This window comes from Pecten maximus, chromosome 16 (assembly GCF_902652985.1).
Source record: "Pecten maximus chromosome 16, xPecMax1.1, whole genome shotgun sequence".
Taxonomy (NCBI): Eukaryota; Metazoa; Mollusca; class Bivalvia; order Pectinida; family Pectinidae; genus Pecten; species Pecten maximus.
Window position 1 is genome coordinate 12,945,356 of NC_047030.1, and position 15,743 is coordinate 12,961,098.

Sequence of the window (15,743 nt, forward strand, 5' to 3'; positions counted from 1 at the left end):
ATCCAAAAGACAAAAAAAATTAAGACATACCTCAAGTTATGCAGCTTTCGCTATCTTCCGGGTATTAAGTATGGTCGTCTTGGACAATTAGAACTCAATGTAGGCCAATATTGACATAGCCAATCATATTCTAGAACGATGAAGCCCTATTGGATTTCAGGTGGTTAAATGTGTAAGCCAACATAAATCTACCGTGTAGTGTTCACTAGTTGTACAACATTTAATGTTTGTGGTTACCAGGGAATATGGCGGGCATTTTGAAAATGGAAGTTTCGCTTTATTGGGTTAGTAGTGTAGGTGTCGGTCCCTGTATGCATATTTCATATTTTATTTCAGTTCATTCCAAAATATTTCAATGGAAACAAATTTTCCCTTATGCTCGTTTTTCTTTTAAAAATCTATCGTAATATTGTCAGTGAATACCTATTTGCAAACGTAGGACTACAGAGGCTACTAATAGCACATTCAAGCAAACGTATTTGCTGCTCAGGCTATTTTGGAACCCAACCTTTGTACATTTGTTACTGTATGGTATTGGTTTCCTCACCAATTCCGTCACCAAAATGTACACTATCGAATCTAGCTTATGACACGCATATGCCAAGTGTATATAAGAGCATTTCCTGGAATGATATTCAGCACAGATTAGCAAAATATTATTGTAAGAACTATATTTTGAAATATAGCGATATCAATACAATAAAACATCAATAAAAATCAGATCGGTGAAGTTGACAATGTTCGATGAAAACCGACAAAGCTAACCAGCAATCCAATAGCCATCCGGCAAAATCGGAAATCGAGTCTATTCCCTTTTCTTCTTTTGCTAAGTTCCAACGAATCTATTCTCCTCCTAAGGAAATCCTGATGTTTTGCCGATTCCAGTCCCGTTTAGGTTTCTTTTTTGGCAGAATCTGTCTGCGTTTTGGCAGGATCACGCTTTCGGCGTTCCGCCATTAATGTTGTGATTGACTGATAACCCGCCCATAGCATTGTGGGACAAATTTGCATAGAAACTTGGTCCGTCGGACCCAGTTATTATTTTTGGCAATTTCCCCTGTACTTTCATAATTACACATTTTTCTCCAGTTTTTGATTCGCAATAATTTATTAGGTATATATTAAATATGACAACTGTAAAGAGGTCAAAATGGAAACATCTATGTATATTTCTTTGGGAGTATGGGGCTTTAAGGTATGGCCATCAGCTAATGCGGGGAGGTAGCATACCTCCTCAAGTTGTTTGTTCTTTAAACAAAATATTCACCGATACCTTCAGCTGTCTCCAACATTCATTAACTCTTTCCCTATATGTTGTTTTCTGAGACATGATATGTTACTTTTCACCACAAGAGACGTGTATAATCTGATATGTATACACGTTTTCTGCCACCACCTATTGGCATGCTCTGAAAAGAACTTACTGCAGGCTTAAACAAAACATACTTTGTACATGAATTATCATGAAGAATTCGTCATACTCGGTAATACTCAAATGATAGCAAAATATAGAATATAGAAAGGAGGTACACGCATCTTTAAACTTTTCAGTGTAATGCGAATGTGCTAATTTTATAAACTTCCGGTATTGCGGCTCAGCTGTTTCCGGTTGTTAGACAACGTGGGTGAGATATTTAACGAAGATGGACAAGTTACAGGATGGCTGGTTCAGTGAGATGAGTGAATTATGGCCAGGCCAGGCTATGTCACTTCAAGTAGAGGAGGTCCTTTTCAAAGAAAAATCAAAATATCAAGATGTTCTTGTATTTAAAAGGTAGGTCATACAACGGAACTCCGACTGCCAGTTTAGCCACGTGTGTCAGTGATTATAATTTAGTTATTATTGATTTCTTAAAATTTTGGATTAAACGTGTTTGCAGTGATTAATGAGTAAATACATTAAACATCGAAGGATTTACATGTATGGAAATTTGATGTAAAGGAGAAGAGGAACCTAAGTTACCTACATAAATGTTGGTCGCATGTTACGTTATAGACGTCGAGTAAATATTTGTAACATTACGATCGTATGCTTTGAGCCGTGAACTTGATAATATACATTATTTATGCATCTGTTGTGTGTGTGTCATGCTGACAAGTATTGAAAACATACCACAGAGCGAACTCGCGATTGCAATATTCCTAGGTTACCGCTCACAAGATATTTACTGAAAACACTGTCTACTTGTCAACTTGATGTTGCTCTACTGGAATATTTCAGTTTAAAATGGACTTTTTTTAAGTAAGATTTTTTAGCAAGTTTGCCTATTATATGCAAGATGGTGGTTTTCCCCAACCAAATCAAGGTTAAACCACCCCTCCTCCTCCTTTGAATATGTTCATCCCAGAATAACGCACCAACACTGCTTCTAGCCCGAGTTTTCTCTGGCCCTGTCACATATCTGTTGTATGGCCAGAGCGCACTACTATATGAAAACGTGGAATTATCCGACACCGCTAAGAATTTGGTGCAAATATAATAAAATTGGGTGTGACATAACACCTACCTGACATGTATGGATAAATGAGATATTTATTTACCCCGGAACACTCATTTAGTCCTATCTAGGTGTTTTATTCCATCCGTATAGACCCCCGCTTTATGCTGGGTCAAAATTTCATACTTGACTCGACGCAATGCTTCTAGCCCGGGTTTCCTCTGGCCCTGACACCATGTCTGGTGTAGGGCCAGAGCGCACTTCTATATGAAAGCATGGAATTCTCCGACACTAAGATTTTGTGCAAACACAATAAAATCGGGTGTGACATAACACATACCTTTACATATATGGATAAATCAAATATTTATTTACTGCAAAACACCAATTTAGTCCCTGATCAGTGTAACAATCTGTCCGTATAGACCCTCGTTTTACGCTGGGTCAAAATTTCACACTTGACTTGACGCCAAATTGCTAACTACAGTAAAACTCGTTTATAACGAACTTCAAGGGACCTTGAAATTGAATTCGTTATACAAGTAGTTCGCTGTATAAATAAAACGAACAGGAATGAAAGTTGATAAAAAAATTGTTATACATGTTACACCAACTGTAACTAGCGAATTTGTAAGACTAGTACTGTTAAAACAAACAAGTGAACAAACAGGTAAAGTAACGTTCCTTTAATTACAGAAAAAAATATGTTTTCACTTTATCGTAAAAGAGTCCAAAATGGACTTTTACTGAAAACATTCATCAGTCCTTAGAGTACTAAAATACTGAACAGTGTGCATAGCACTAAAACATAAAAACTATCACTATCATAAATTTTGTCTCCAACGTTAAAGCCTTACGCTTTCTCGACAGCGAAGCCATGTCTACACTGACACGACAAAGTCAAAGACATATATACAACATATATACAATCAAGATTTATTGATATCCCCAATTGTTAAAAACGTTTACCTGTGTTTAAGTATTCATAGTTTTTGACAAAATACTCACTTGACGTTAACTTTTCATGCACAGATTTTTTATAACAGCAGGAAATGGTTAAATTGCACCAATCAGTCCTTTCAAAATGGCGCCGTCAAGTTGACGTGGAGTAACGTCACAAAGAGACAACGTTATAAATTATGTGACTGATTCCCGCAATTTCTGACACTATTAATTTTTCATTGATTTTATTTTTGTTTTTTCGACATAAAAATGCATTGAAAAGAAAATGGAATGGTTTCCCGTTGAATATAACATATATTTCACTCGTATGACAGAATATATCAATATTATTTTTCACTCCTGCTTCGCACTTGTGAAAGTATCGATAATCTGTCAAACTCATGAAATATATGTTATATCCAACGGGAAACCATTCAATATCCTCTATATACTGATCGATGAGGTACTGCTTTGTCCAAAACTATGTATATAGTCACTGTTCCATTCCAGCATTATACCGTCCATTAATTTCAGTAATTCAAAATTTCCCACTTGAGCATTTGCCAATTTGCATCACTCAGCTATAAGTATCTTTTTTTTCTGTTTCAGCAAAACATATGGAAATGTTTTAGTCCTTGATGGGGTGATACAGTGCACAGAGAGAGATGAATTTTCTTATCAAGAGATGCTGGCTCATCTTCCTCTAAACTCTCATCCTAACCCTAGGAAGGTGAGTGAATTCTAATTCACAGATCCTTATACAGGATGATAGGACATGTTTGTGGGTACATTTATTTTCATGGTTTTCAGCTATCTAGCATCACAACATACTAGTTTCAGGGTAAATACTTTTTTTAGTTAACTCGTATATTTGGCACGTGCATTATGTATTTCTACAAAAATTTTGTTTGTTGTAGAGGTCCTTTGTCAACCAAACTTGAATAATAAAAATTAGTGGTGGGCTAATGATAATTGAAAATAAAACCAATCATCGATCATGATTTGAAAAGGCAATTACATCAATTTACATGTAATTGGAATTTCTGAAGTGTTTGTAAATCTTATATTCATTGGTCGTTTACAAGTGATTTAGGAGATTTAGATATCTGAACAACCGTTAAAAGCTTTGTTTGTATTGAAAATATTGATAACAAACACTTAGACATGCAATATATGTACTTGAGATGTTGAGAAAACCCATCATAATTGAAAATCATTCGATTTCAAGTTTCTGGTTATCGATTCTGAAACTGAAATTGATTCCCATCACTAGTAAAGATACACAAAAACCAGCTATGAATGTTTATACAAAACAAAAAATCATGATACTAATACTAGTTTCTATACTAAAATAAAAAGACAAAACTAAGATTAGAATTTACTGTATACACATGAACATTCTTCTTTTGTAACATTCACAGTTGGTATATTGGTAGTGTAAAGATCAAATGTAGAAGATTTAAAATAGATTAAGTTTGAACTACAGAAATAAATGCTAGCTAGCTAAAAAGGAACATTAAACATTCTTAACACCAAGAATACAGAGTTATAAAGCTACACATATTGCTCTAACCATTATGTATGATGCTATCATGGTGTTTGTTTCAAAGTTTTTAAATGTATGTCTGAAACTTAACTTGCACTGCCTATTGTTTTATAATGATTTGAACTGTATGTCTGAAACTTCACATGCAGGGATCATTTTGGAGGTGGCCATGGGGCCATTGGCCCACACTTTTCCTGAATGACCCACATGATTCAGAAAAATCCTTTAAATTTCTATAAATGGCCCATAGATTATATTACAGATAGTTCTTTTTCTTGAAAATGACCCATCAATTTGGTAACCCAAAATAATCCTTGCACATGCACAATAAAGAACAATCTCTAGGCCTATTGTTTTATACTGATTTGAAGAATTGACAGTATTTTGTACAATCATGCTATTCAAGGTGCTAATTATTGGAGGGGGTGATGGTGGAGTACTTCGAGAAGTTGTCAAACATCCAGAGGTTGTTTCAGTCGAGATGTGTGAAATTGATGAGGTAAGCCACTTAAAAAACAGTTGAAATTCATTTTTACCTATTTATTAATTGTTAATTCATTCCCAAATTTTATATATCTTTTTCCATATTCTAAAATTGTAGTAGGCATGCATAAAGATAACTTTGTAGTCCAGCGTTTTGTTTTTGTTCCAGAAAGTTATAGATGTCTCCAAAAAATTTCTACCAAAGATGGCTTGTGGGTTTGATAGTCCAAAGTTGAAGCTGCATATAGGAGATGGATTTGAGTACATGAAGAAGCACCAGGGCGAGTTTGATGTCATTATCACTGACTCATCAGACCCAATAGGTACAGTGTTTCTTTGCTGTCTTGTAATTTTTTTCTTTTCTTTTTTTTTTGGGGGGGGGGGGGGGATTGAAATTTTCAGTAACAATGCTTAAGAACTGTAATTTTATAGGATAACTGTTTCTTTTACTGTTTGTATAATGGGGGCTGTGACAGCTCAGTCAGAGTTTCAGCCTATGTGACCGCAGGTCAAGATCTGAGGTGCCTGGTTCTTGGAAAGCTGAAAACGGACTGGTCTGTGCAGTCATGGTTGTGTCCTTGGGCAAGACACTTTACACTAATTGCTCTATATGGCATTCAACAAGCTTCCTATATGTTGTTCAGTGAGGTAGCCACTAGCTTCTACAATAACAATGAGTCCCTGTATCAAAATGTCCCTGGCTGTTGACAGAGCATAAAGCCAAGAAACAAACCAAAACAATGAAATGTTCATTGTGGTAGCCACCAGCTACTGCAAGGAGACCATGCTTCAAAATGATGCTGGCTGTTCACAATAAACCTATTTACATTTGCTCCGCATTTCCCCATTGACACAATGCTAAGAGGCAGTTGCCACCATACGCTTTTATAACACCCAGTGCCTCAGGCTATAACACCCAGTGGGTCATGTGACATTAAAAAAGGCGGGATTTTTTTGTTTTGTTGTTGGTTCAGTTTTTTTTTCAAAGTTGACGGAAATGGTGAGACAATGTAAATATAAGTATTAAACAGTGGTTTTAATGTTGTTATAGTCGATATGGCAGCAAGATGTATGATGGGAAAATGTAGCATGGGAACCTGTTGGGGTTCCCATGCTACATTTGCCCATCATACATCTTGCTGCCATATCGAGAATAACAACATTAAAACCGCTGTTCATTGCTTAAATAAACCCAACAAACAAATGAATGTGTACAGGAGAATAGACTCTATCCAAAATTTCACGAACTCTTGCCTGTACCCCACGTAAGTTTTCCTCATGTTGTGCGTTTTTTTACGTATTTGAAGATTTGCATAACCATACAACATACATACCTGTTCTACGAGTAGTCTGGATGTGTGGCAGTGTTCCTGTGCATGACTGTTATACAATGGTTGTACCTCCGATGAACTTTCTCATCAAGTTTTTTTGTCCTCGGTATACCAAATCATGCACTGTCAAACCATGTTATTTTGAACTCTGCTTAACCTGAAGTAAACATTCAGTTTTGATGGTTAAGAATTTGCCTAAAATAGACTTGGTCACAGGTACCTCAAATACGTAAGACATAATATCTCGGAAGTTTTTCCTTGAACCCTATGACTTTGAGATAACAAGATTCCTCCGTATATCAGATTATCTGTGTCTGATGGTACTCCAGCCATTTAAAAATTACCCTGCAGTAAACTAACTGTTGAAAGCTGCTTCAAGGTTAAAATATAGTGACAGGCATTAATGCTGTTTCCAATAAATCAATTTAATTGATAATTAGTCATTTAACCTCTGACTTTGACTAATTGATACATGATTTTTTTAGATTGATCATGGTTTGACTATAACATTGAAATTTTCAAGATTTACAGCTGACATCAAAAGTTGATAAATAGACAATATCACTGGTAAATTGAAATCAGAATGCATTGAAAGAATTTATTAAAACATAGCTAGTTGCCTTTCAGCATATCTACAAAATTTTCCCCGTTTTGAACTGTTCAAATCACCTTTTGTCAGTTTTCGTGCATCTGTCAACAATTTATGTTTTCGACTTCTCAGAAACGCCTGCACCAATTTCAGTGAAATTTGATAGAAACTATGACCAAAAGTCAACCAAAAGTGTGAAATATATGGACCTCAGTCCGAAGGGGGCAGGGCAAAATGTGGGTCAAATTGGATGAAATTTCACAAATCTTAAATTACTACTCATAGTTAAGGTGCTTTGCCAAAATTGTGAATTTCATGACCCTGGGATTTCAAATTTGTCCCTGTGGATGGATAAACTAAACAAGGTAATTTAGAGAAATCGCATTTTTAGTCCCCTGCTGTTTGAAAAACGGGGGGACTTTAGGTTTACCCTCCATCCGTTTGTCCGTCCGTCCGTCTGTCTGTCTGTCAAGCAACAGTTGTCCGGACAACTCCTCCTGAAGTACTACTCCGATTTTAATAAAACTTGGTATACATGATCAGTATAACATGTAGTTTTGCATCCCACATTTTTTTCTAGAAAATTCATTTTTCAAAATGGCCGCCGGCTTCTCATTGGTTGAGGCTTGTCCGGACAACTCCTCCTAAAGTACTACTCCGATTTTAACGAAACTTGGTATACATGATCAGTATGACATGTAGTTGTGCATCCCACATTCTTTTTCTCGAAAATCCATTTTTCAAAAATGAATAGGTGCACTTCTAGCTCAGGCAGGGGACTTTGTATTGCTGTTGCAATACTATCCATCCTTGTTAACTATCATTTGTTGAATTTCTATTGGAATTATTCTAACATAGTTAGAACTAGCAGTTTGGGATGAGTTTGATGGCAATCACATTTTGACCCTGACAGAGCCACAGGCGCTGATGGATGGGGCCAAAAAAGGTCAAATTGACTGAAATATTTCATAACTCAAATGACCAATAAGGCCAATGAGCCTCTTGTTTGGTGTTTCAAGACCAACGAACCATGAAAGAAACAGGTACAAAAAAAGTAATAGGTAATATGTATATTAAAATTATGAAAATATACCATAAAACATCTTAAATGTCATCTCAATTATCTTTTAGGTCCTGCTTCTAGTTTATTTGAAAAGTCATACTACGAATTGATGAAGAAAGCATTGAACCCAACAGGAATATTATGTTGTCAAGGTGAGTTGGGAACACAAATGTTGGTACATGCGACTCCAGCTATCGTTATACTTAACCATTCAAAACAAATGTTTACTCTCACTATAGGACTGGTTGGGTTATATATCTGATATGTTAAAGGTACACTATTTAATTGTGGTAAATATAGGGGACATACTACTTGATGATTTCTTGAAAAGGGTAGATTTTTGCACTTTTTTCATTTTTTTTTTTTATTTTATTTGAGTGTTCAATCATTTGTAAGTAAAAGTGTAAGAAATAGTTTTGTTAGAAAAAATAATATTGTATTGAAACATATAACCATTGTTTTAATCACTATTGTGTACTAGTATATGATATTATGTGTTGATATTATTTGACATGAAAATGTTATGTATCTTCTCTGTCTTAAATTGAAGGAATACACAAATACCAACCTTTAGTAGTATTATCACACTCCTTACTTCACAAAATTGTTGGTTTCATGTCTTTAAGATTCTTAAACTTGTGTCTTATTTAGGAGAGTGTCTGTGGCTACATCTTGAACTCATCAAGTCTATGCAGGATTTCTGTCGTAACCTTTATCCAGTAGTGGACTATGCCTACACAACCATCCCTACTTATCCGAGTGGCCAGATCGGCTTCATTCTCTGTAGTCTTAACCCAGTAAGTATATCACTGGTCAGTAAGTAGGTCACTGGTCAGTAAGTAGGTCACTGGTCAGTAAGTAGGTCACTGGTCAGCCTGATTTATTTGACCTTTCAAACTTACAGGATCTGTAGTGGATTTCTGAGGATTTCAGCCTGATCACAGGCATACATCACATCTTTGGACGAGATCATTATCACACAGGAACATCGTTCTTGTGGTAAAAATTTTACCTAAACACGAAGTACATTGATCTGGAACAAGTTTTCACACCATACATTTAGCGGGATTAAGAAGAACAAATGTGGCTGTCCACACATAGAGTGAATTATCTTTATGTTCTCTGTCATGTTCTTTGGGCAAGTTTTACCTAGAACATGTTCTTGCACTCCTCTAGGGTCTCCCCGAAGGACACCCTATGTGTGATATAAGAGAAGGTCGAATTAGGGAAGGGAAAATCGTAAAAGTTTCTCCTTCAAAAAAAAAAAAAATCCCAACTTATAGCAAAATGTGTGAAATAATATAAGGAACTCAAGAGCAGAAAATTAATTAGATTAAAAACTTGTATCAGGAATGTGTGCTTCAATTTACATTTAATTTTGATAGTAAATTCAATGCTTTATAGCTCCATACATCTGTTTACACAAAACTTTATATTATACATTAATTTATATCACTTTTCACTGAATTATCTTTCTTGTGTTCTCCCCACAATGCTTGTAATCAAAATTACACATGGTTCTTCATTTGAAACGTCTTAACTTAACTTTTCTGTTGATGCAACAAATTGTAAAAGATGCTTTGATTTTAAGGTATTAGAGGTACAGGTATGTTTTGTTTCCATGACAGCCAAACAAAACTATGCTCATGTAAACGGTATATTTCTGTTAAAAGGACACATCATTTTCTGAACCACTGAGAAAATTTACAGAAGAAGAGCACATACGATTGAAGCTGAGATATTACAATGCTGAAGTGCACAGAGGAGCTTTCACATTACCAGAGTTTGCACGCAAGGTAACACAATTTTATCTGACGAATGGGTGGGGAGGTTGAGAGTCCAATATAGCCTATACTTTTCCACTTGGAATAACCAAATGTTTGTATACAAGTGCATAGCTTTGTGACTTTTACCAAAATTGGGTCACTGTGACCTTGACCTTTGACCTATTACAAATGGACTACAGTCTTTCATTTTCTCTGTGGATTTATCCTATGCTATTTTACCTAGAGTTACCAACATTTGTTATTCATGTCTATTTTGGAAATAGCAGGTTAGAAAATACTAAAAGTAGGCCATGGTGACCTAAATATGTTTTGATCTTTGACCTCAGTCACCTGGAGTTGAAAAATTTGAAAAGCTAGATATCTCTTTAGGCCTGAATGCTCCCCACATGCTCCCTTTTAGCCTTAACTAATGACAAGGTGTTCCATTTGATATTAAGATACTCACTGTATAAATATAGCATACATGCCATACCTCCCGGCGTGAGACAAAATCTCCCTTATTTTCAAGTCATTTATTTCCTCCCGGGAGGAGAGCCCAAATTCCTGTATTTTGTAATTCCCTCCGGTATTTTTGCAGACGCCATATTTGTTTACAATTCAGTAGTTTTTCTCGCGAGATTTGGCTACATAAAAAAAAAAATCAAAAAATAATTTCTTATCATCAGAATCTAAATGTATACTATTGCAGTTTTACCTTATTCAACTTTTTTGTTGTTTGCATATACGATATGATTAATATCCGAAATAAATATAAATATTCTTTATCACTTTCAAAAATAGTTTATTGCTTTAAAATTGAGTAAAAATGTTGATATTCATGTCGCGCACAAATCTTGCTTATTTTAGGCAAAACTCCCTTAAAATAATCATCAATCTCCCTTATTGGTCTCCTTAAAGTTTGGCATGTATGATATAGTACAACTACCATAAAAAAACGAAAGGAGGTGTTTAACATAATAGGAATGCATCATTGTGGATCAGCCTACTTATCAGTAATGATTGGTTAATGTCAAGAAAGGTGTCAAGTTTGGTTAATAAGAAACCTTGGAGAGATTCTATATAGCAAGATTGCCTTATAATACTTTGTCTCATTATTTATACATTGTCATGTTTCATTTGACATTAATCAATACAATTATTCATTGCTATTAACATTTTTATTTCACAGGTTTTACGAAATTGATGACTGCTGTTTGTTTCTGACACAACTCTTATAAGTGAATTGCTGGACACTGCTGAGTATGCCAGTCAGACTGACCACTTACCTACAACTGCATCTGGGGACCACTGGACACTTGATCCATTCAGGATCGACTTGGACAGCATATATTTTTAAAAGATTACAAATCTATGATACTGGGCATTTATAAATGGACAGGAAATAATTATGAACGTGGAAATGAGATTTCATAAATTCATTTACATTATTATATCATAAAATATCGTTCTCCCACTCAGAGCAGTACTCCGATTGGCAGAGTGTATTCGCACATACCATTCAGTCCCTCAACGCATGGTTTTGTCAATAACTTGTCCTAGTTGGTGAAGTTTGGTATTTTGCCCAAAAGTGTAAGAGTTATTTCCCTTTGTTCATTTTCAAAAATCAAAATCTGCAGGCAGAGGACTGTTACTTTCTTTGTTTTAAATTGATATTGATCTCTGAAAAATCAGTTTCCTTGATATAAGGCACTTAGCAGATATATAATGTATTGACTTTCAAAGTGTGTGCAATATTGGTTCTTATCAGCATTACTGCCCGCGGCTACGATTGTCTTTAAAATCCGACAGGAATGCTCCTGGCCGTCGAAGTGTATTTGAAAAGTATCAGCATTTGTTTTTTCATTTAGAATTAATATAACCAAGGGCTATTCCAGCAAAAAAAAAATCTTTCCAGCAAGAGGACTCCTTGTTTATCAAACAAGAACCACCAAAATGAGAGAGATTTAATGAATTGGTATCATATAGTAAGATACATTTAATCCTTCAGCTGTCACACATAGAGTTTACTGATTTCTGGAGTCCTCTTATGGGATACACATTTTCCTGGAATAGCCCTGAAGCAAACTCAGGTTCCCATTTTGTTGGCAAAATGTGATATGAACAGATGCATATGTTTCAATGTTTGTCCGGAATATCAATAGTTGAATATCCCAGAACTTATTTCTCTATCTTAAAAATGAATTATTAAATCTTTATTCAGATTTTTATCTTCTTCACATTTGAGTTTTCTGGTACCAAAGATGTCAGAAATGAATGCAGTACAACTGAGTTGTATATTAAAAGTATAGTTGTTGTATGAATAATATAAGAAAGTGCAATTAAAGTTAAGTTTAAAAAAATCAATGTTTTGTTAACTGTCAATGAAAAGTCGCTGTGTCATGTGTGTTTTTATCTTAATCAAAATTTTTTCACTGTCATTATTTGTATTGGAAGTGTTTTGGGTGAAGTTTGTAAATCTGTCAACATTGAGGAATTAAAGAGTAATAAGTAATTCAAGCCAAACATGACTGTCTACTTTAACTTGTAATGTTTTTCCAGTTTTAGATCATCAAAACATGTTGATATGAATCTCTACTGGTATGTCTGTATGTCGCACTTTGATATACTTAGAATCACTATGTAGCAGGAAGGAAGTAGTTGTAGAGAATACATTCAGGCTAGCATGAATTTCCATTTTGCCTTCTGGGCCCAGTTGTTCAAAAGGTGATTATCTTAATCAATTGATAAGGAAAAATCTCATTTCTGCTTTATTTCAAAACCTGAGTATGTGTATTCCTTAAAATACTGGTAGGAAGGGTCTGAAGAGTGTTATAATTTCAGAAAGTTTTGTCAAAATAGTTTTGCTAGAAATGATTTTATCAGGATATGAAAATTGTTCTTAGACCGCAATTACTTGAATTAGCCTAATCACCTTCTGAACACCTGAGCCCGGGTAATATGAACACTTCGAGAGCAAGAGGCCACTAGTCTGAGCCCCAGCACAGACTGGACATTTTTCATTGTTTTTCTCCAATTAATTCTGATACTACTGTTCAGATAGAAGGTACTTAGTCTGACACTACTGTTCAGCTAGAAGGTACTTAGTTCAGCACTACTGTTCAGATAGAAGGTACTTAGTTCGACACTACTGTTCAGCTAGAAGGTACTCATCTTCGCTAGCCAAGGCTTCTGATTACGGGTTCCTGGAGTGTAACGTAATCAGAAGCCTTGGCTAGCGAAGATGGAAGGTACTTAGTTAGACACTACTGTTCAGATAGAAGGTACTTAGTTCAACACTACTGTTCAGATAGAAGGTACTTAGTTCGACACTACTGTTCAGATAGAAGGTACTTAGTTCGACCCTACTGTTCAGATAGAAGGTACTTAGGTCGACACTACTGTTCAGCTAGAAGGTACTTAGTCTGACACTACTGTTCAGATAGAAGGTACTTAGTTCGACCCTACTGTTCAGATAGAAGGTACTTAGTTCGACACTACTGTTCAGATAGAAGGTACTTAGGTCGACACTACTGTTCAGCTAGAAGGTACTTAGTTCAACACTACTGTTCAGATAGAAGGTACTTAGTCTGACACTACTGTTCAGATAGAAGGTACTTAGTTCGACACTACTGTTCAGATAGAAGGTACTTAGTGCGACACTACTGTTCAGATAGAAGGTACTTAGTTCAACACTACTGTTCAGATAGAAGGTACTTAGTTCGTCACTACTGTTCAGATAGAAGGTACTTAGGTCGACACTACTGTTCAGATAGAAGGTACTTAGTCCGACACTACTGTTCAGCTAGAAGGTACTTAGTTAGACACTACTGTTCAGATAGAAGGTACTTAGTTCGACACTACTGTCAGTAGAAGGTACTTAGTCTGACACTACTGTTCAGATAGAAGGTACTTAGTTCGACACTACTGTTCAGATAGAAGGTACTTAGTCTGACACTACTGTTCAGATAGAAGGTACTTAGTTCGACACTACTGTTCAGATAGAAGGTACTTAGTGCGACACTACTGTTCAGATAGAAGGTACTTAGTTTGACACTACTGTTCAGATAGAAGGTACTTAGTTCAACACTACTGTTCAGATAGAAGGTACTTAGTTCGACACTACTGTTCAGATAGAAGGTACTTAGTTCGACCCTACTGTTCAGATAGAAGGTACTTAGTTCGTCACTACTGTTCAGATAGAAGGTACTTAGTTCGACACTACTGTACAGCTAGAAGGTACTTAGTTCGTCACTACTGTTCAGATAGAAGGTACTTAGTTCGACACGACTGTTCAGATAGAAGGTACTTAGTTCGTCACTACTGTTCAGATAGAAGGTACTTAGTTCGACCCTACTGTTCAGCTAGAAGGTACTTAGTTCGACACTACTGTTCAGATAGAAGGTACTTAGTCTGACACTACTGTTCAGCTAGAAGGTACTTAGTTCGACACTACTGTTCAGATAGAAGGTACTTAGTCTGACACTACTGTTCAGATAGAAGGTACTTATTCTGACACTACTGTTCAGATAGAAGGTACTTAGTCTGACACTACTGTTCAGCTAGAAGGTACTTAGTCTGACACTACTGTTCAGCTAGAAGGTACTTAGTTCAACACTACTGTTCAGCTAGAAGGTACTTAGTCTGACACTACTGTTCAGATAGAAGGTACTTAGTTCGACACTACTGTTCAGATAGAAGGTACTTAGTTCGACACTACTGTTCAGCTAGAAGGTACTTAGTTCGACCCTACTGTTCAGATAGAAGGTACTTAGTTCGTCACTACTGTTCAGATAGAAGGTACTTAGTTCGACACTACTGTTCAGATAGAAGGTACTTTGTTCGACACTACTGTTCAGCTAGAAGGTACTTAGTTCGACCCTACTGTTCAGCTAGAAGGGATTCTCAGTACCTGAACCTAGTTAGATCACATGATGAACATTCTGAACCAAAAATGTAACATTCAGTAAAAGTCATGTAATATTATAATATTCCCCTGGAAACTTATATCAGAAATAGCTATGGGAGATCTTGGTTCAATCCACTCATCGATATGCATGATTTATAGGAATATGTGTTGTACGTTGCTGTGAAATCTGTATGATCTAAAAGTACCTTTGCCAAAGAGTAAATTTGTGATTTACATGTTCAGGTGTTCGGAGGATTTATACAATGTAATGTTGAAAATAAAATATTACATGTTGATTTGTGTTTTAATTATTCTTTGACGCTAACAGGAATTACCTTAACTAGATAACGTTATACATTATACATGAAAACATGGAATTCAGGTAAATGTAAAGTAGCTCCGAGTGCGAGGTGGAAAATTGGGTTAAAATTTACCTTTAATTTTTTTTTTCCCCCACCACATTGAGCTAGAAATATGCCTTCAGTAAGTAATTGTTTCCCCCACTTAGTAAAGAGGAGTACAATGTATATAGTAATTGTCGCTTAGTGCACAGGGGCTAGCAGCGATATATATGGGATAAGAATAAAAATAAACATGTGCTCTTATATATTTTCAGGTCACCCGAGATAAAATCTCAAGTGATCTATTCTAATCACCTTTTGTCCGTAGTATGTCCATA

At 35.7% G+C, this 15,743-nt stretch overlaps 1 protein-coding gene across 14 annotated transcripts; it reads left to right on the top strand.

Annotated features, from left to right (window-relative positions):
• The first annotated feature begins 1,598 nt into the window (after positions 1–1,598).
• On the top strand, positions 1,599–15,360 carry LOC117344961 (spermidine synthase-like). 14 transcript variants are annotated; one of them, XM_033907854.1, is made up of 11 exons: positions 1,599–1,774; positions 3,990–4,110; positions 5,333–5,425; positions 5,579–5,732; positions 8,461–8,544; positions 9,044–9,189; positions 10,066–10,188; positions 11,348–13,321; positions 13,407–14,000; positions 14,032–15,021; positions 15,055–15,360. In XM_033907854.1, exons 1-8 carry the CDS (start codon positions 1,644–1,646, stop codon positions 11,360–11,362), a joined length of 867 nt encoding a protein of 288 aa, XP_033763745.1. In that variant the 5' UTR covers positions 1,599–1,643; the 3' UTR covers positions 11,363–13,321; positions 13,407–14,000; positions 14,032–15,021; positions 15,055–15,360. The 14 variants fall into 14 exon arrangements, with proteins under 14 accessions (XP_033763745.1, XP_033763744.1, XP_033763747.1 ...); XM_033907853.1 differs by having other exon boundaries at positions 14,032–14,988; positions 15,022–15,360; XM_033907856.1 differs by having other exon boundaries at positions 14,032–14,988.
• The last annotated feature ends 383 nt before the right edge of the window (positions 15,361–15,743 follow it).